The 21,724-nt window shown below is 38.7% G+C and overlaps 1 protein-coding gene across 2 annotated transcripts in view; it reads left to right on the top strand.

Annotated features, from left to right (window-relative positions):
- csmd3a (CUB and Sushi multiple domains 3a) overlaps positions 1 to 21,724 on the top strand; it is a 777,572-nt gene that overhangs the window by 314,548 nt on the left and 441,300 nt on the right. For both annotated transcript variants that reach the window (XM_049467549.1, XM_049467548.1), the window contains exons 11-15: positions 7,922 to 8,025; positions 11,125 to 11,237; positions 13,209 to 13,391; positions 16,052 to 16,378; positions 21,076 to 21,270. In XM_049467549.1, coding sequence (XP_049323506.1) covers positions 7,922 to 8,025; positions 11,125 to 11,237; positions 13,209 to 13,391; positions 16,052 to 16,378; positions 21,076 to 21,270 — 922 coding nt within the window. The remainder of the gene's footprint in view (positions 1 to 7,921; positions 8,026 to 11,124; positions 11,238 to 13,208; positions 13,392 to 16,051; positions 16,379 to 21,075; positions 21,271 to 21,724) is intronic.

Below are 21,724 nucleotides of genomic sequence, written 5' to 3'. Positions count from 1 at the left end.
TTATGCTTACACCCATAAACCTAATTGGTTCCCGGTCTCACGTGCCTGTGCACTGCATTGATAATAGGGATGTGTTATATACTGGAAGAAGTTCACGGGTCATTCAGTCTGGCACGTTGTTTCGACTCGGAGAGATTGATGATGCTACCTCCTTTCTCGTACGACAGACAGATTCTAATGGAGCGAAGTTAGCGTAAGCCCGCGGCTCGCTAGCACACTTTATGATGATCTGCTGTTTTCTGCTGAGGTAGCTGTGGGGACTGCCTGTGCAGTATATTCTGCTATACGTTTCAGGAAAATGTTAAGAATCTATTAAGAATTTTAGGGGGCTTCCAAAACCTTCTAAGCTTCATTTGAACACTTTTCCCATTTTTTAATCCAATTTCAATTTAGCTAATCAGCTAGTCAGATGTATACCCCCATTACTAGTGGTACCACAACACAAGGAGGGTGAAGACTAGCACATGCCTCCTCTGAGACATGTGAACTCAGCCACCGCCTCTTCTTGAAATGGTGCTGATGCAGCATTGCCGAGTTTGGAGGAAAGCGCAGCGACTCGGCTCAGTTACATCAGCTCAAATATCGCTTTTGGTTCTGGTTTGGGAACCTAATTTTGAACCGTTCGTTCCAGGTTCCAGAACCAGGAACGCTTGTTCTCAGTGGAAATAGAAGAACTTTGTTCACCACTGCTGTGCTGTTGACGGTTCCACTAAAACTGGTGGAAACCCAGAATGATTCACTAAAATGCACCACATTTCTTATAAGCCCGAATAGAACTGGTTCAAGAACAAGAGCCGGTTCCGAGACAGCTTCTTCCCCCAGGCCACCAGGCTGTGAAACAGCCAGTAGAACAGTGTTCTGCCCAACCCACCCTACCTGCACTTATTCATAGTTATTCTGTCACCTACTGGACTATTTCCTCACTTCCACACACACACTCTAGATATCTGCATATCTACATAGCATGGTATATTTACTTATTCAGGCTTATATAACATATTTCCGTGCAATATTTGTCTTTTATAGTGTAAGTTATCATGTTTATTGTTATTGAGTGTACTGTGTATATTGTTTATACTGTAAAGCTATCTGTATGTCTTATTTTATATTTTATTTTATTTTACTATTCTTCTTGTAAATATTGTTCTCTGCACATTGGTGGGAATCTGCACCCAGGTTTTTCACTCACATGTACACCTGTACTCTGTGACGTGACAGTAAAAATCTGGAAAGAGTTTCCACTTTTGGTGGAAAATCACCAACCCACAGCTTGTGCTGATCGACATCACCCTAGGAGTGACGAGGGGAAAAAAGAGCGCCATCTACTGTACCCACCCGGAGAGAGCAAGACCAATTCAAATGAGGCTTAAATATCGATATGGTGAAACTCTGCATGGTCTAGACCTGTAGCCTTTTCTTCAGTTTGGTCAGAACCAAAATGGGTGAAAAGTAGGTGTGAAAAGTTCCACAAACAAAAAAATACTTAAATTTATCTGAAATTAAATTTACTTAAAAATGCAGAAAGTTGCGAAACTTTTTTATAAAGTAAATTTTACACATCATTTTCTTCAGTGTAGAACACAGGTGTGGTAAAGCTACAACTGAGGTCAGAGTGACCTCTGGAGGCGTGGAGGTGCAACACCTGGGCCAGTCATCTAAGAAACGATGGGCTGAGACGTAACTTTGGATTGAATGATCTTCATTTCATTAAAGTATTTTATTCTTTACTTATTTGATTAGTTCTTGCTTCTCATAATCTGGATTAGAACATTACTCAAATATTCACTATTCACTGTATACCTGTAACTCTACCTCTTCACTACTTTACAACTGATGCTCTCAAACACATTCAATTAATTAACTCTTGACAAGCAAGTGTATAAATAGTCTCATATCATATAGCAGTATCCTTATGTAGCTTTACATTGCATTATTTTGTGTGTGATGTTATTTAAATACATCTGAATGATTCCTGCTAAAGACATGTACTACATATGCTTCCTGCTTTCATCTCCAGGGCCTACATTTGGTAGTGTGTTTATTTTACAGGATTAAACAGATTAAATGTTTGTCACACCTAATGCTACACTTAAGGAGCTCAGAGCGTGCCTACATATCCGCTGGTAGTGAAACACAGCTTAAATATATACATTATGTTGCTGGCCTGAGGGGAATATGGTGGTGTTGATACTGGTGGGCAGCTCATCACGTGAAGACTCTGCTAGCTATGGGGAAATTTAAAAGCTAATGCTAAAGCTAATGCTACATTATGCTAGCTTGTACATCATTTGCTGCCTGAACAACAATCTGAACCATACTCAGCTAAATTAACTGGAGCTAAACTCACATTTTTTACTAGTAAGACTCGAAAAAAGCCAATTCTAGGGATGGTAAAAGCTAATCTCATTAGCTTGCTAGCAGCACATTGTGCTGCAAACACATGGGAATAAATAAATATGGTGGTTTTGTCTCAGTGTAAAATGATGTATCTGATCAAGGGTCTACCCAAATTTACCCAAGTCCAAATCAATTTACGCTCACAATTGGAGTCTAGTATAGTACCAGTCAAAAGTCTGTAAATTAATATAAAAATCATTATAAGGAATCATGTAGTAACATGTGGTTTCTGAGGCTGGTAACTCTTGCTCTTCCTTTCCTAGGGCGGCCTGATGAGTGCCAGTTCCATCATCAAGTATTTTTTTCTTTACTCAGTTGAGTAGTTCTTGTCATAATCTGGATTAGAACATTACTCAAATATAGCTATTCACTGTATACCTGTAACTCTACCTCTTCACAACTTTACAACTGATGCTCTCAAACACATTAAGAGACAAGAAATTCGAGTAATTAACTCTTGACGAGTTCAGCACAGCTGTTAACTGAAAGCCTGAATTCCAGGTGACTTCCTCATAAAGCTGACTGAGAAAATCCAGCCAAGATGTGCAAAACTGTCTCTATCTAAGCAAGAGGAGCTACTTTGAAGAATCTAAAATAATATAAAACATATTTTGGTTTGTTTAGAACTCAAACACCATATGTTTATTACCGTATTTCTGTACACTATTTATTATAAGGCGCACTATCAATAAACATCTATTTTCTGGTCTAATTTCATACATAAGGCACACTGGATTGTAAGGTGCATTTTAAAAGACACTAGTAAGGAACAGGGGTGTCACCATGTTTTCTGTCTAATTCAGCAGCTCTCACTGCTGAGTTTTGGTGGGGAGGTTAACTTAAGCTAAGCTAAATAAACAAAACTATAATTCTTAAAACATTTTTTTTAATGTCAAACGAGTGCTGGATGTTAATCTACACAAATTTCTCTCCTGAAAAAAATTGTTTATTTAGTTGAGTAAAGCGCTTCTGTTCATTTAGAGTAAGCTTAGATTCACAGATTTGCACTAAGGCTAGGCGCAGCAGCATTAGCATTAGCAGCTAACTGCTAGCTGCAGTTAGCACTAGTGAATTTCAGCCGATAGTGGTAAACTGAGTCTGCTAATGCTTATGCTGCTCCAGCAGTGCTAGCTGGGGTTTGCAGCAGACTACAAGCAGATAATAATCACCTCTGAACGGCTAAAGAACTAGTGCTTAGTGCGGTTAGTGGCTAATGCTTTACTGCTCCTTACAACCTGACTGGTAGAATACATACATAAGGCGTACTGATGATTTTTAGACAATAAAAATGGTTTTAAGTTTGTCTTATAGTCCAAAATATACGGTAATCTAAAAGGCTGAACATTTTAAAATAATAAAAACGACTGCTTTTAAGGTGCTGTATTTTAATGGATTGGGTATTAACTATTTTAAGTCCATTTTTGAGTCTGTTGTTTTAACCACAGTGTTCAGATTGCAATGTAGTGTCCTCAAGGCACCCTTACTGGATAATTCTGCTTATACAGCAGCACTGAAAAGAGTTCTTAGAAGGTAAAATCAAAAAGTTTAGTTAGTAGTCAAGGAAAGGAATATAAACTGTGAATTAAACTTGCAATTTTTGAGCCATATTGTCAGTCTTTGTTTTTTGAGCCTCTCAGAGCCCTTTATTCTGTGTTTTGTTCTGAGGATAATAACAGGATTGTGAACAGGCTTGACATCTGAGCATTTTTCGCCTCAAACACAGCCTATTCTTCATCCAATCACATCCAGTAGCAGCTTGAAATATTTCAGGAAAGCATCCTTTCTCGCCTTTAAATGTTAAATGAATGTGATTATGCGATTAACATCCCTCTCCTTTATTATCTATTGTGAGTCATCACCTGAACATTTATCACCCAAACCCATTTTAAGCCCCGGAATTATGGACCCGCTCGACTCCGAGCGCCGAAATTTGAAATATTTCCCCCCGATTCTCTCCCATCCTGCCATTAACCATTTGCAAATAGTGGAGCTGTTATTCAATTGCTGCTAAATCCATGCCCTCCTGGAGCTGCACAATGCAAATGGGCCCTAAAAGACACAGCGTTATTGCCTCATTTATCTTAGCCAGATGGAATCGCGGAGTTTAAGTTTTATTGTGCCTCAGCCGCTCTCATAATAAGAGAGCCACGGGCAGCGCCACTGCATTATCGCATTGTTAGCGATATGAAGTCGACTTAAAGCTCACGAGCCTTGACCCCAGATAAGCACACGCACACGTGTGTACGTGGAGTGCATGCACATGTACGTCAACTGCATTTTCTGTGTAACTGTAGCTTCACGTACTGTGCATACATACTGCACACACTGCACATACTGCACATACATATTGCATCTAAAAAAAAAAGAAATAAAATTGAATATCATTGAAAAGTTACTTTATTTTAGTAACTCAGTTCAAAATTTTAAACTCATATATTATATAGATGTATTAAACACACAGATTGATTTATTTTAAGCGTTTATTTCTTTTATTGTTGATGATTATGGCTTACAGCCAATGAAAACCCTAAAATTCTCAGAAAAGTCTCAGAAAATTTGAATATTATATAACACCAATTGGTACATTTGGCAGTGTGGGCAGTGTGCCAGGTCCTGCTGGAAAATGAAATCCGCATCTCCATAAAGTTATATATGGTATACCTACACCTATTTTGGACAGGGGTCCTCCAGAACCACTGGTATACCTATATCTTCTTTGAACAGGGGGTCCTTCAGAACCACTGGTATACCTACATCTACTTTGAACAGGGGGTCCTCCAGAACCACTGGTATACCTACAACCTCTACTTTGGACAGGGGGTCCTCCAGAAACACTGGTATACCAAACACCACCTACTTTGGACTGGGCGTCCTCCAGAACCACTGGAATACTTACACCTATTTTAGACAGGGGGACCTCCAGAACCACTGGTATACCTACAATCTCTACTTTGAACAGGGGGTCCTTCAGAACCACTGGTATACCTACATCTACTTTGAACAGGGGGTCCTCCAGAATCACTGGTATACCAGCACCTATTTTAGACAGGAGGTTCTTCAAAACCACTGGTATACCAACACCTCCTACTATGGACTAGGGTTTCTCCAGAACCACTGGTATACCAACACCTCCTACTATGGACTAGGGTTTCTCCAGAACCACTGGTATACCAACACCTCCTACTATGGACTAGGGTTTCTCCAGAACCACTGGTATACCAACACCTCCTACTATGGACTAGGGTTTCTCCAGAACCACTGGTGTACCAACACCCCCCTACTTTGGACAGGGCGTCCTCCAGAACCACTGGTATACCTACACCTATTTTGGAAAGGAGTTCCTCCAGAACCACTGGTATACATACACCTATTTTAGACAGGGGATCCTCCAGAACCACTGGTATACCTACACCTATATTGTACATTGAGTCCTCCAGAACCACTGGTATACCTACAACCTCTACTGCACCTGGATGTTCCACAGCAGTACTGGCTAAATATACTGTGGATAGATGAAACCAAAATTGAGTTGTTTGGAAGGAACACAAAATGCTTTGTGTGGAGAAGAAAGGCACAGCACACCATCATCAAAACCTCATCCCAGCTGTGAAACATGGTGGAGGGGGCATCATGGTTTGGGTCTGCTTTGCTGCCTTAGGGCCTGGACGGATTGCCGTCATCAACGGAAAAATGAATTCCCAAGTTTACAAAGACATTTTGCAGGAAAACTTAAGATCATCTGTCCGCCAACTGAATCTCAACAGAGGATGGATGATGCAACAGGACAACGACCCAAAACATAGAAGTAAATCAACAACCGAATGAACGACTTCAACAGAAGAAAATACTGAGCCTTCTGGAGAATCCTGACCTCCTGGGGTTTTTGCTGCCAAAGGAGGATCAACCAGTTAATAAATCCAAAGATTCACATACTTTCACCCCTCACTGTGAATGTTAACATGCTGTGTTCAATAAAACCATGCAAACATATATTTTTTTTTGTGTGATATTAGTTTAAACAGACTGTGTTTGTCTATTGTTGTGACCTAGATGAAGATCATCTAAGTATACAGATGAAGAACTACAGTCTATAATAAAAGTAGAACTACGAAGTGTTTCTGGATGTAGAAACAAGAATATGGTTATAATGTTACGTTTTATTGGTTATTGTGCGTCTATGAAAGTGGACAGGCTTATCCCACCACACTTCACATTGTTCACATGTAAATCCCACGTTTTAGGCTCGGTTCACACGTCGCTATCGGCAAGACAGACTCCCAGCACACTCCGCAGGCTGATTATGCAAATGCGACGAGTCGCTAATGTCAAAGTGGCGTGTGATATCAGCTTAAACGTGGAGTGAGTGCAGCGCGGAGCTCCACGAGTTGCTTCAAAATCTGAGCCGAACAGAAAAAAAGAGGCCGTGTGAAGTTTGTTTTTATCCGACTCACGCTTCCATATTCCATAAATCATGCATGGCTGTAATCTGTGGAATTTTCTGGCGAGCCGGCGCAGCCACGGGAAGTCCGCGAGGCCACCGAGGCTGAGTGGAAGTGAAGGGTAATTTACTGATAACATATGCTACAACAAATTACTGCCCCCCGTTATCTCCCCGGCTCACTGGGCTGTTGTTGTACGTGTAAATCACTTTTATTTGATGGCAGCTGCAGACCACAGCCCGAACTGCTGATTACGACCCGACAAGGAGACCCGAGGTGTCCCAAAGTCTGAATGACAAATCCTCACTTTCAGCTCGTTACTTAAAGTTATCATGAATGCTAACTTTATACAAGACAAAAGAAATACTAGCTGTATGTCTAAATATACAGCTCTGGAAAAAATAAGAGCATCTAAAATGATGAGTTTCTCTGATTTTACCAAATTGAAAACCTCTAGAATATAATCAAGAGGAAGATGGATGATCACAAACCATCAAACCAAACTGAACTGCTTGAATTTTTGCACCAGGAGTGCCATGAAAAAGTTATCCAAAAGCAGTGTGTAAGACTGGTGGAGGAGAACATGATGCCAAGATGAAAACTGATTAAAAAACAGGGTTATTCCACCAAATATTGATTTCTGAACTCTTAAAACTTTATGAATATGAACTTGTTTCCTTTGCATTATTATTTGAGGTCTGAAAGCTCAAACTGCATCTTTTTTGCTATTTCAGCCATTTCTCTTTTTTTCAAATAAATGCTCTTAATTAAAATATTTTTATTTAGAATTTGGGAGAAATGTTGTCTGTAGTTTATAGAATAAAACAACAGTTTTCATTTTACTCAAACATATATCTATAGATAGCAAAATCAGAGAAACTAATTCAGGATTTTTTTTTTGCAGAGCTGTATATTGAAATATATATTTAGTGTATGTATGTATGTATGTATGTATGTATAATCTCAATAATACGAGCGCATCACAGCTGTGCCAATATTACATGTTATAGCACTCCCTCTCGTATAATATTGCTTAATTATAATATTTCTTACATTTCTAATAAAACTATATGTTTCTTCCGCAGGTTATCCAGATCAACTTTGAGGAGTTCGACCTGGAGCTGGGGTACGACACCCTGACGATAGGAGACGGTGGAGAAGTTGGGGACTCTAGAACCATAATCCAAGTGTAAGATCTTGTAGTCTGTTCTATGTCCAATTATAGTCTTTAATACAGAATTTTACTTTAGTTGTATTATTTACTTACTTACAATTACACTTATATAGCACTTTTTTGCCACTCAAGGATGCCTACAATTAAATTCTACACACACTCAACACACAGTTAGAAGTGGCAGCAAATCCCACACAGCATACTCTTAACTGGAAACGACTGTCCACCTGGAGGACTGCACTGAGCACTGAGGGGTTGAACCACAACCCCTCAGTCACACACCAATTTTTTAGGTATACAATTTTAATGGGCAATTTGGAATATCCAATTTACCTGCTCTTCATATTTTTTGGACTGAATCCCCAGAGAAACATTGAAATCCCACCCAGATAGGGACTTGAACCCAAGACCTCAGCACCGAGAGTCAAACCTGCTAGCCACTGAGCCACTTTTCCACCCAGTGAACTGCTTGCAAGGCATTCTGTCTTGTGCCCTCCTTTATCTCTGCCCTAGCCCCGCCCAGTCATTAGTGTTCCCACCTGCATCTCATTTGTTGCCTAGCCTTGTTGTTACCTTCCCCAGGTGTTCCTTGTTTGTCTAAGTGCATATTGTCACTGTCTAATATAAAAACAAGTTTCACCAAAACAGCAAAACTGCAACTCTACAGGAGAGAGACAAAGCCTTTTTAACTTTTAATGAAAGTCAGATAATTTTGGACAATTTCTATTGGTCTGATCACAAAATAAATTTTGACACTGTGTAAGGGGACAGTTTATGTGTTCAGAGTATAGGCTTTAATACAGAATTTTACTTTAGTCTTATTATTTACTTACTTACAATTACACTTATTTAGCATTTATTTTGCCACGTAAGGCTACACACAGATAAAAAAAAAAAACCTTCTTAACTTTCAATGTTTATTTCAGGTAATTTTCAATTTCAATTTCTATTGGTCTGTTGATCAATAAATTTTGACACTGTGTAAGGAAGGGACATTTTATGTGTTTGAATTATGCCATAAACTAAAAATATACAAAAATGGAGATACTTGGTTTTAATTGGACAACAATGATATATAGATCTTTTGTTTCAGTGTTCCTTGTCGGATCTGTTCATCTTGTTGTCCAATTACAGTAAATACTGTTAGGTTGTTTGTCTGTTTTGTCTTTATAGAGTTTAAGCTCTTAGTCAGTGGTTGGTGTGGTGCAGTGGATAACACCACTTCCTGCCAGTGAGCTACCATGTGGGAAACTGGGGTTCAATTCCAGGTCTGGGTGACTAAATGCTGTGATACACCAATAAGAGTTCTTGGGCAAGACTCCTAACACTACATTGGCCCACCTCCGTAATAAGAATAACCTCCTCTGGTCCTCTCGTGTAAATATGCAAATTATTTATTGCAAAATTTACTTAATCTCTGTTATATTATACTACTATCACTAGGGTTATCCTCTAGATGTAGAATGGGCGGGTCTAAAAGTGGATCAGGTTGACATCAGAAGAACCCTGACCAATCACAACGCTAAAAAAGCTCAACGCTCTCTCTTTGAGTCTGAGCAACCTGAGCTGTTGCTTAGCAACCATCATACTACACTAAATACACTAGCAAGGCATCAAAGCATTCACCAAGGTAATTTGTTAATGCAATTTAAAGGAAAAAGCTTCTCCGTCTCAAAACAATCGTTAGCAAGTGATAGACAGCTGTCAGCCACTCGCATCCTCTAGAATATTATAGGCTTTTATGTTTTTTTGTGTTTTTCATTAGATATTGACAATATATAGCCCTTTTGTATCAGTTTTCCTTTGTCTGGTCTGTTTAAGTTGTTGTTCAGTTACAGTAAGTTTGATTGGTTTGTTTGACTTGCTTGTCTTTATAAAGTGTAAGCTCTTAGTCAGGGGTTTGTGTGGTGCAGTGGATTACACAATTTTAGAAAAAGAGCATCATACCTACAGTAAAACATGGTGGTGGTAGTATGATGGTCTGGGGCTGTTTTGCTGCTTCAGGACCTGTAAGACTTCCTGTGATAAATGGAACCATGAATAAGGACAGTATCCGTCCATCTGTTTGTGACCTCAAGCTGAGACAAACTTGGGTTCTGCAGCAGGACAATGACCCAAAATACACCTGCAACTCTCTATCTCTAATTGGCTGAAGAAAACAAAATAAAGGCTTTGGAGTGACCAAAGTTAAAGTCTTGACCTGAATCCTATTGATATTCTATGGTTTTATGACCTTAAAAGGTGGTTTATGCTTAAAAAACACTCAATTGTTGCGTAATTACAGCAATACTGTAAAGAAGATTGGAACAAAATTCCTCCACAGCTCAACCAGTTATAAACATGCCAAAAAAAAAGAAAGATAAGAAATCATTAAAGGGAAAAAACACTTTTTTTACACAACTCTTTGCAGTTTAATACACTTGGCTTTAAAAGCTAAATTTATCCCCTTGTTTTCTATGGTAGTTATAGGTAGTTATTATAGGTATTATAATAAAGACATTAGCCGTGTCCCATTTCTGTCTCTCTAACAGCAAATGAACAGTTAAGGCTTTGTGTAATAGGCAGAGATTTTCCACAAATGCTAAAACCTCCCTTCTGTTCCCAGCGCCGCTCTTCCATCCGCTCGGGAGGGAAAGTCGAACTGTCACCGCAATCATCCCAACAAAAGCGGCAGATCCGAGCGAGCTGCCAAGCTCCAAATCCACCAGCACAACAGCCTCTCCGCGAGGGAGCCCACGTTCCCACCCCCCTGTACCACCCGCAGCACCTATCCCACAATGCCGCTTGCGCGCCTCGCCGCCCGTTTCTTGAAAAGACTCACTTTAACACACTCTGGCGCTCCGCCAAGCCTGCGAATCCTTTTAGTGCTAGCTCGACATCCCTCAAGGACGAGCGGCCGACTACTGCCAAAGCAGCTATACATAAAGTGCGCCTAAAATAATTGACTACTTCTATCCGTCCCATTAATGCCGGTGTAAAAGTAGAAAGTAGCCGCTGTCGCGCGCTGGCTGTCGATGCCCTCGCGTCCAAGTAACGATTTTCCCTTCACTCTTAAGGCTTTAGCAACGATCTGAGGTGAAACTTGTGTATCTGTCTGTCACTGTCTGATCGCAGATTGACGGGCAGCTTCGTCCCCGACCTCATCGTCAGCATGACCCATCAGATGTGGCTCCACCTGCAGTCGGACGAGAGCGTGGGCTCCATCGGCTTCAAGATCAACTACAAAGGTGAGTTCTGAGATGTGTAAAAATACACACATATATTAAAAAGTGAATATATTCTTTACTGTACAATAACATCATGTATCTGCAAAATGTTGACTTATAAGAGAAGGAAAAAAAACTTCAAAACTAAATACAGCTCTGGGAAAAATTAAGAGACCACTCTGATTTTGCTATTTATAGGTATATGTTTCAGTAAAATGAACATTGCAGAAAATGAGAAATGGTTGAAATAACAAAAGAAAGATGCAAAGCTTTCAGACCTCAAATAATGCAAAGAAAACAAGTTCATATTCATAAAGTTTTAAGAGTTCAGAAATCAATATTTGGTGGAATAACCCTGGTTTTTAATCACAGTTTTCAGTATTCTCCTCCACCAGTCTTACACACTGCTTTTGGATAACTTTATGCCTTTACTCCTGGTGCAAAAATTCAAGCAGTTCATCTTGGTTTGATGGCTTGTGATCATCCATCTTCCTCTTGATTATATTCCAGAGGTTTTTTTATTTATTTAAATAGGTAAATCATCATTTTTAAGTGGTCTCTTAATTTTTTCCTTAGCTGTATGAGAAGATTCAATTAAAATTCATTTTGGCGCATATCTAATTGATTGATTAACTTCTATATCTGTGGCATAGAAGTGCCCTCAGGCAACAAAACATATTTTTGGTTATTACATCTAACCATACCAAATCTTTTTTATTTATATACAATATATTGCGATGCTCGTTGCTATCTTACACCCCCTCAACAGTCTATTTTCACACCTTGCGCCCACACAATTAAAAGCATCAGAGTTTAGGAATAAATCTAGAGTGATGGGCGTGGGGGTCTGGAAGTGAGGTGTGTTAGCGATAGAAAACACAGGTGCTCCACTGACTGATTAAAACCCTGACAACAGTCAACACACCCCCACTCGTTAAACACACACACACAACGCACTCCAGAGCTCAAACCTGACTTTTAACTCAACAATAAACAGAATAAAGAATAAAATAACATTGCTGTTCTCTTAAATGAGCTGCTGGCGTACCTTTACAGTGTGAACTCTCAGCTCAGTATCCTCTGCTGAGACACACAAAGCGTTGCACTGTTAAGATACGAACGTGCCAAAGCCAGAGCTCACCTGCCTCTTAAAGGGAATGTGAGGCAAACTGAGGCACACTGATTGTTGATTATTTATTTCACGTTACGCCCAAAACACACACCCAAAATTAATTAAGAGAATTAGTACACGACTTTTGTTTTGACTTTTGTTTCGAGAGGCACAAGGCATATTTTTTTTGTGCCCTCACGATACCAAAAACAAACCGACACACCCTAAATCCAGTTTTGCATGTGACCAGTGCGCTATAGATAGCTGAAATAGGGCCCTTGTTTCTTATTTAGAGCATATTTCACACCAATACACACTCTGAAAGTCTCTGAAAGTTTGGTACCACTTTAAAATAAGACTACCTTTACAAAGGGTTTATAAATGGTTTACAGTTTTACAGTTTACAATGGCTACTAATTAGGTTGTAAATAACACGTATACGTAGAAAGGGCAACAATGTCCTGTTGTTTGTCAAATAGTGAACCCACAGCCATCTATATTGTTGTGTTAAAGCTGATTATTAATGATTTTAAGGCATTAACAAACTAATTAGTACCCATTAATGAACAAATTGTTAACCATTTATAAACCCTTTATAAAGGTAGTCTTGTTTTAAAGTGGTACCGAAAGTCTTTATGTGCTAAACATTTAATTACGCAGACAATCTCCAAGGATCTGTTTTAAGTTGCGAGAAATTGGATTTAATTGTCTCCTGCCTGTGGTGTTTTTACTCTGTGTTATTTAGCCTGGTTTAACCTGGTAACACTTTAACAGTGAGACTAATAGTGAGTCTTCCCTCAGCTACACTGCCCACATAGTGTTGACTCAAAGAGCGCTAACTCCTGTTTTCTCCCTCCTCCTTTCACTTCTTCTTCAAACAGAAATTGACAAGGAGAGTTGCGGGGATCCTGGCATCCCTCTGTACGGCTTCCGCGAGGGCGGAGGTTTCTCCAACGGGGACGTGCTGCGCTTCGAGTGCCAGTTTGGCTTTGAGCTCATCGGCGAGAGAATGATTTCCTGTCAGAACAACAACCAATGGTCGGCTAACATCCCCATCTGTATATGTGAGTGTTAGCATCCGCCCGCTAGCTTTTAAAGCACTCAATGGGCGTCAAGGACGGCCAAATTGCATTCGCCGCTCTGGAGAGCTCTGCAGTATCAACAATGGAAGCGTTTCCAGGGAAGGGGCGCACATGCCGGCGAGTTAGATTCATTACCCCGTAGCGCCTGACAGGTTAGCGCTCGAAGCTTTAATAGCTAAGTGGCGATGACTCACGGAAAAACCAATGCGATGATGAGGTTCCTCCTGACTGTATAGGCTGAGCGAGATTACGCAGAGCGAGTTGGCTAATTGAAAGCTTGTTTTTCTATGGGTAAACAAGACAATTACGGCACAGCTAAATCTGGCTGTCAGACTCCGGGGAATTGCAGAAGACTAGCGGGAGATAAAGGCGCTCGTCCTTTGGGAGTTTTATAGTCTTATAGAAGGAAGTAGCAGTAGGACTCTACCCATAAGCACTCAGCATTTTTTATTTTTTCATATTTTTGAGCATTTTTCCCGTCCTCGGCAAACAACAGTTATAAATAACAGCGTCTCGACTAAATGAGCAATGACAATGCAATACAAAAAAATGTATTTCTTCCGAACAGAGTGACGCTTAGTGCTAGAGGAACAGCTCAAACGAGAGAAAGAAATGCAGTAGGAATACAAATCGCAGATTTGCAGATTATAATAACACTTTGCATGGCGTGGGCTGCTGTGCTGTTTGGCTAAAGAGAAGTTATTCCAGATAATGACTTTATAATAAATAGAAAAAAAAATACTTATATTAAAGTGTTATGATGCATTATTAAAAAAATAATAAAAATAAATGAATAAAAAACTTAAGTCATGTAATGCTTATTTAAGCAAAGAGTTTGTCTGTCTTGGATAAGTACTGAATGTAAATGCTGTAAAAGTTAAAAAATATATTGTCATCATTTAGCTTATGAAATCTGCAAAAAGCACATATATATCCACTTATTTCGCTTTGCTCATTTATATATTAAAGTTATAGAGTGTGCTTTACAGAAAGATTTTAATAAATTGTGCATAAGAAATAAATAAAAAAGAATAATAATTCAGAACAATGGTAAAAGAGAATTACAACATATTATAATTAAACAAAATATACAAGTACATTGCTATTTAGAATTTTTTTAATTATTCTGGAAAAAAAAAGTTATTCTGTGCAACAAATGGAACTCCTGCTCTTCCTTTCCTGGAACAGTCCTGATGAGAGCCCGTTTCATCATGACGTTTTTGATGGGATAAATTGAAACTTCTTGAAATGTTTCAGATTGACTGATCTTCATTTCTTGAAGTATTTTTATTCTTTATTTAGTTGAGTAGCTCTTGCTTCTCATAATCTGGATTAGAACATTACTCAAATAGATCTACTATTCACTGTATACCTGTAACTCTACCTCTTCACTACTTTACTTTAACTGATGCTCTCAAACACATTATAAAGAGACAAGAAATTAATTAATTAAGTAATTAACTCTTGATTAGTTCAGCACAGCTGTTAACTGAAAAAGCTCACATTCCAGGTGACACTACCTCATAAAGCTGACAAAACAAAATCCAGCAAAGATGTGCAAAACTTGAATCTAAGCAAGGTAATATAAAATATAAAACATATTCTGGTTGGTTTAACACCTTTTGCTCACTAAAAAGTTAATCTAATTAAGCTCAAGATGAAAAGAGAACTGGGACGTAGACGATTCTGAGCTGACAAAAAAACTATAGATCAGAATTGATGAATCAGAGTTTATGACTTTATTATTGTTTATAGTTAAAAAAAAAAAATGTTATTACTACTTTACTATTGCTAACATTGCTAAAATGTAAAAATGAAAAGATGGGCTGGCTAAACGTTTAATCAAGGGCCAAATTCTAGGGTCAAAAAATAATGTAGTGGGTGTCCAGTGGACTAAGATGCTGCCACTATGATCGGGAGATCGCTGGTCCGAATCCCAGCCATGCGGCTCGCCATCAGCTACAGGAGCCCTGAGAGAGCACAGTTGGCCTTGCTTTGTCTCTGGGTGGGTACAGTTGATGGCGCTCTTTCCACTCATCACTGCTAGGGTGATGTTGATCAGCACAAGGCTGCGTCTGTGAGCTGATGTATCAGAACCGAGTCGCTGCGCTTTCCTCCGAGTGCTCTGTGATGCTACTCGGTAATGCTGCATCAGCAGCAGTTCTAAAAGAGGTGGAGTCTGACTTCACATGTATCGGAGGAGGCATGTGTTAATCTTCACTCTCCTGGTGTTGTGAAATCACTAGTGAAAAGGGATGTACAGCTGAGTAGCAGGTAAATGGGTGGGAAAATTGGCCTATAGCTAAATTGGTAGAAAAAGGGGAGAACACTAGAATTAGAGCTTATAAACCTAACTTTAAATGTATGTTTTATATATACTATACACATAATTCTGCTGGAACAAGTATAACAACAAGTACAACAAATCAGAAGGAAAACAAGAACTTTACAAGTTTTCACAAATTAAGTAGTTTCTACTTTTCTACTGTTGGATTTAAGTTGTAGTAAAAAATGTGGTATTGATTAAAACAAATTGACTTTTTCTCCAGTTAATTCTACAATTAATCTGCAGTGCAGGTTAAATGGTGTGATATCCATATGCACAATAACACACCTCTAATTCAGACTTTCTGTTTTTCCAGTTCCCTGCTTGTCTAACTTCACGGCCCCCGCGGGGACGGTCCTGTCCCCGGATTATCCGGAGGGCTACGGCAACAACCTGAACTGCGTCTGGCTGATCATCGCAGAGCCGGGCAGCCGCATCCACCTGGCCTTCAACGACTTCGACCTGGAGCCGCCCTACGACTTCCTAACGGTGCGGGACGGGGAGCAGGCCGACGCCTCCATCCTGGGACGCTTCACCGGAGCCGAGGTGCCCTCGCACCTCACCAGCAACTCCAACGTCCTGCAGCTGGAGTTCCAGGCCGACCACTCCATGTCCGGCAGAGGCTTCAACATCTCCTACAGCAGTGAGTGGCAGCCTTCAGATATCTTCCTACAGTTTATGATTAAGATTTTTAAAGATAATTATTTATACTGCAAATTGCACAATGTATTTTTTTTCTCAGAATTTATTGGGTGGGATTGGTATGACTTTCTATGAATGTCATCTCTATAAATCTCATCTCTATAAATAATATTTATAACACAATATTATGCATTCATAAGGCATTATAAACATGGCTATACATATTTAAAAAACTCTATAATTCATCATAGCCATGTTTATTATGCATCATGAACTGTGATTATAATGCATTAATAGCTGTGTTTATAACATGTTATACGTCAATACCAAGAAACTCAGTCCCAGCTTCAGACTTTATCATGACTAAAACAGCTTCCAACTTATAAACACACCCTCAATAATCCTATAAATATATTTTAACCACTCATGAATTATACTTGTCTTGAATATAACATTAGTTATAGTAAATTATAATGCATTATAACAGGTCTTTGTGCGCTCTAAGTAAAGTGCCAGACTTTCATTGTGGGACTAGATTATTAATGATAGATATATACTATTTTGACATGTATATCATAAACACAGCTTATAAAGTATTATTATCACAGGTCATAATGCTTAATAAACGTGGCTATAGTGGGTTATGCATTTTTACAAATATTTATAGCCATGTTTATAATGCCTTATAAATGCATTATAATATGTTATGAATGTAGTCATAGAGTCTAATAAAGATGACTTTCATAGAAAATGTTACCATGGCATTTAATGTTTACTGTTTCCTGGAAAATTCATAAATGCTCAGACTTATGACCGAATGTCATGGCTGGAGAGGACTCAGATACACGCAGATGCAATAAAAGTACTTTATTAAATAAAGTAGGTAGCAAAAGAGAAGTTAAACACCGGGTAAACGGCAGGAAGAAAGAGTAAACAACACTTTGTAGAGTGAAAAATACATAATGCAATACAAGTGACATGAGGGTGTATTTATAGCAGGTGAAACAGGTGTGTTCAGTATTCTGGTGATGAGCTTTCTGGTAGTGCCATGTGCAGTGTCATGTGATCGCATGAGGGAGTGATATCTGTGCGTGGTGCATTCTGGGTATTGTAGTCCTCAGTCCTGAGGCTGGAGATTGCAGGTAGACCTGAGTGTGGGAGAGACTTGAGCGCCAGGCGTGACATATATATATATATATATATATATATATATATATATATATTTTTTTTTTTTTTTTTTTTTTTTTAGAGAAGTACATGCAATAAAATTTACTTTATTAAATAAAATATGTGGCAAAAAAGCAGACAAAATGAACAGCAGCAAGAGGGAGTAAACATACCAAACATGATAAACCGTCCAAAAGTCATACACAGGTAAGACAATATCAGAGAGCACTGAAAAACGAGGGTCAAAAGGTACAAAAACATGGTCGTAATGAGAGAGCTAACACAGGCAGTGAAGTAACACTTTATAGAGTGAAAAACCAACAATACTCTGCAAATAAGTGAGTAAAATGAGGGTGTATGTATAGCAGGTGAAACAGGTGTGTTCAGTATTCTGGTGATGAGCTTTCTGGTAGTGCTGTGTACAGTGTCATGTGATCACATGAGGAGTTTCTGAATCAGTTTCTCTGATTTTGCTATTTATAGGTTTATGTTTGAGTAAAATGAACATTGTTGTTTTATTCTATAAACTACAGACAGCATTTCTCCCAAATTCCAAGTAAAAATATTGTAATGTAGAGCATTTATTTGCAGACAATGAGAAATTGCTGAAATAACAAAAACGATGCAGAGCTTTTAGACCTCAAACAATGCAAAGAAAACAAGTTTTAGAAGTTCAGAAATCAATATTTGGTGGAATAACCCTGGTTTTTAATCACAGTTTTCATGCATCTTGGCATCATGTTCTCCTCCACCAGTCTTACACACTGCTTTTGGATAACTTTATGCTTTACACTCCTGGTGTAAAAAATTCAAGCAGTTCAGTTTGGTTTGATGGCTTGTGATCATCCATCTTCCTCTTGATTATATTCCAGAGGTTTTCAATTTGGTAAAATCAAAGAAACTCATCATTTTTAAGTGACCTCTTATGTTTTTTTTTTTTTCCAGAGCTGTTTATGTTGCATTAAATATTGTGAATAGCCTATGCAATTTAATTTTGGTCACTTAACAAGGTGTGAAATTTTTAGAAAAGTTAACTTTTATTTGATTGTATTTTAAACTGTTACTAGGTCTGCTGCTTTATAGCAAATAAAGTAAAAATAAAGAGAAATTATAAAACTCCTTTTTTTAGCATGAACTATTAACTGACTGTTCCTCATTAGCTTCCACTGTTAGCCACATTAGCGATTCTGAGTGTAATGTTTTATCCTGTAAGCTGCTGATTTATGTGGGATTCAGACTTATAAGTATTCAGAAAGGTTCGTGTTTGACAAATAAGACTTATTTGCCAAAAATTCTCCTGATGTGCAGAAAAGTAGAGGAAGGAAACTGCTCCAGAGTCTCTGTTAGCCTTGGCTAATGGCATTAGGCAAATGAGGAGTGCTGGAGCGGTTAGCGGGCCATATGGAAGGCCTTATTTATTTGATGTGATGCTTAAGCCATTTATCCATTGGCATTAAACAACTTAATCCTATTTAGATCATTCCGTTTAGCGTGGCCGAGTAATCCTCAAACGTCCATATGAATGACATTTGAAATGTTCCTGATGCTAACGCTAATCCGCTGATATATCCCGCAGCTTCTTATCTCGGCTGGAATCTCACACTCTTGTACACACTCATGTGTTTTATATATTAATTCATAAAGATGCAGCACAATTATGGCACAAGCTTTTTTTGTCTTTTGTTTACTAAGCTTTTATAAAATGTATGCCCAGATACTGGCGGTCCGATAAATCAAAGCATTATATATATATATATATATATATATATATATATATATATATATATACAGCTGTATTTACATTTACATGTGTAAAGACTGTATATCTGTAGATCACTATATAGAAAGGTTGAGGTAGGAGGCATTTGAGAAACATTCATTTATTTATTTCAGAAAGCGTAGTTTCTTCATCCACCTAAAAACAAGGACAAAACACATTCACACATATATAAGAACGAAGCGATAAGAAAGGGGGAATAAATGAGAAAGAAGGGACTTAAATAAATAAGAGAAATGGAAGGAAAGGAAACAAGAAGAAAAGAAGAGAAAAGAGAAGAGAAAATGAGAGGAGAAAAGAGGAAATGGAACAAGAAGTTAAGGAAAGGAGTAAAAATAACAAGACCAGAAGATAAAAATAGAGAAGAGGAAAATGAGAAGATAAGAAAGGGAATGGAATTATAAAAGAGAAAGGAGGGAACAGAACAAAAACAGAAGAGAAGAGGTGAGAAAAGAAAATATGACGAGAGAAAAGAAGAGAAGAGAAAATAAAGGAGGGAACAGAATAAGACAAAAAAGAAGCTAGAATATGAGAAGAGAACGGGACAAGAAAGAAGAGAAGAGAAAAAAGAAGGAAACAGAACAAGATGAAAAGAGATGAGAAAAAGGGAACAGAATAAGAAGAGAAGAGAAGAGAAGAGAAGAGAAGAGAAGAGAAAGGAGGAACTGAATGAGACAAGAAGAGAGGATAAAATATGAGAAGAGAACAGGACAAGAAAGAAGAGAAGAGAAAGGTTAGGGATCAGAACAAGACGAAAAGAGATGAGAAAAATGGAACAAAATGAGAAGAGAAGAAAAGAGATGAGAAGAGAAGAGAATAAATGAGAAGGGAAGAGAAAAAAAATGGAAAGAGCATAATGAGAAGAGAAGAGAAGAGAAGGGAGGGAACTGGATAACACGAGAATAGAAGAGAAGAGAAGAGAAGAGAAGAGAAAGGAGGGTACAGTATAACACGAGAAGAGAAGAGAAGAGAAGAGAAGAGAAGGGAGGGAACTGGATAACACGAGAATAGAAGAGAAGAGAAGAGAAGAGAAAGGAGGGTACAGTATAACACGAGAAGAGAAGAGAAGAGAAGAGAAGAGAAGAGAAGAGAAGAGAAGAGAAAGGAGGGTACAGTATAACACAAGAAGAGAAGAGAAGAGAAGAGAAGAGAAGAGAAGAGAAGAGAAGAGAAAGGAGGGTACAGTATAACACAAGAAGAGAAGAGAAGAGAAGAGAAGAGAAGAAAAAAGAACACAATAGAAGAGAAGAGAAAGGAGGGTACAGTATAACACAAGAAGAGAAGAGAAGAGAAAAGAAGAGAAGAGAAAGAAGGGTACAGTATAACACAAGAAGAGAAGAGAAGAGAAGAGAAGAGAAGGTACAGTATAACAAGAATAGAAGAAAAGAGAAGAGAAGATACGAGGAGAGAAGAGAAGAGAAAGGAGGAAACAGTATAACACAAGAAGAGAAGAGAAGAGAAGAGAAGGAAGGAAGGAAGGAAACAGAATGAAAAGAGAATAAAAGAGGATAAGAGAAAAAAAGTGAAGATAGGAAAAAATTGGATTTTATTTTTTGGATTTTTTAGTATATCTTAATACATGGGGATGGAATTTATTATGACAAATGTTTGATGAATGTGTTCATGAATAAATTACATCAGATCTGAGTGTAATGATTTTTACTATGATATGTATTCCTAAAATCTGAAAAAAAAATCTATAACATCTTAAACAATTTTTTTTTTCTTTGCCGTTGTTTTGTTTTTATGTGTAGCTTTTGGACACAACGAGTGTCCGGATCCCGGCGTTCCGATAAACGCTAAGCGCTTCGGGAACAGCTTTCAGCTGGGCAGCTCCATATCGGTGGTGTGTGAGGAAGGCTTCATAAAGACCCAGGGCTCCGACACCATCGTGTGCGAGCTGGCGGAGGGGGGCGTGATGTGGAGCGGTTTGATCCCCAAGTGTGAAGGTGCGTTTAAGAAGCTCTTTGTCGTTTTAATATTTCAGGCGAACAAATCTGCCACGTACTTCAGATCGGAGCCGAGGGTAAAAAAATAAAATAATAAAAAATACAACAAAACTGCGGTGCTTTGAGCAGCTCCCTCCTAATTAGTCATCCTTGAAGAAGTTGCAGGAAAAGAGTGGTGTAATTCCTCTGCTCATTAGACGGCCTGTGTTCGCAGTAAATTGTCAGGCCGCTGGTGGACTGCGGTTGATGCTACAGTAATTGGCAAAGTAGGTCTTATAGTGGTGCCAAACCAGAGCCACCTGCAACACTGAGCTTCCCTCACATGAACTCCAGCTCCTGTCTGTAGTAATGAGCGGACAGGATACCACCACAGAGCTGCTGCTCGCAGGCACGTGCACACACACACACACACACACCGGAACACACACACACCGGAACACACACACAGACAAAC

The sequence above is a fragment of the Astyanax mexicanus genome, chromosome 1 (genome assembly GCF_023375975.1).
Source record: "Astyanax mexicanus isolate ESR-SI-001 chromosome 1, AstMex3_surface, whole genome shotgun sequence".
In the NCBI taxonomy this organism is placed as follows: domain Eukaryota; kingdom Metazoa; phylum Chordata; class Actinopteri; order Characiformes; family Acestrorhamphidae; genus Astyanax; species Astyanax mexicanus.
Note: the sequence above shows the minus strand (reverse complement) of the source record. Positions and strands in the feature narration are given on the sequence as shown.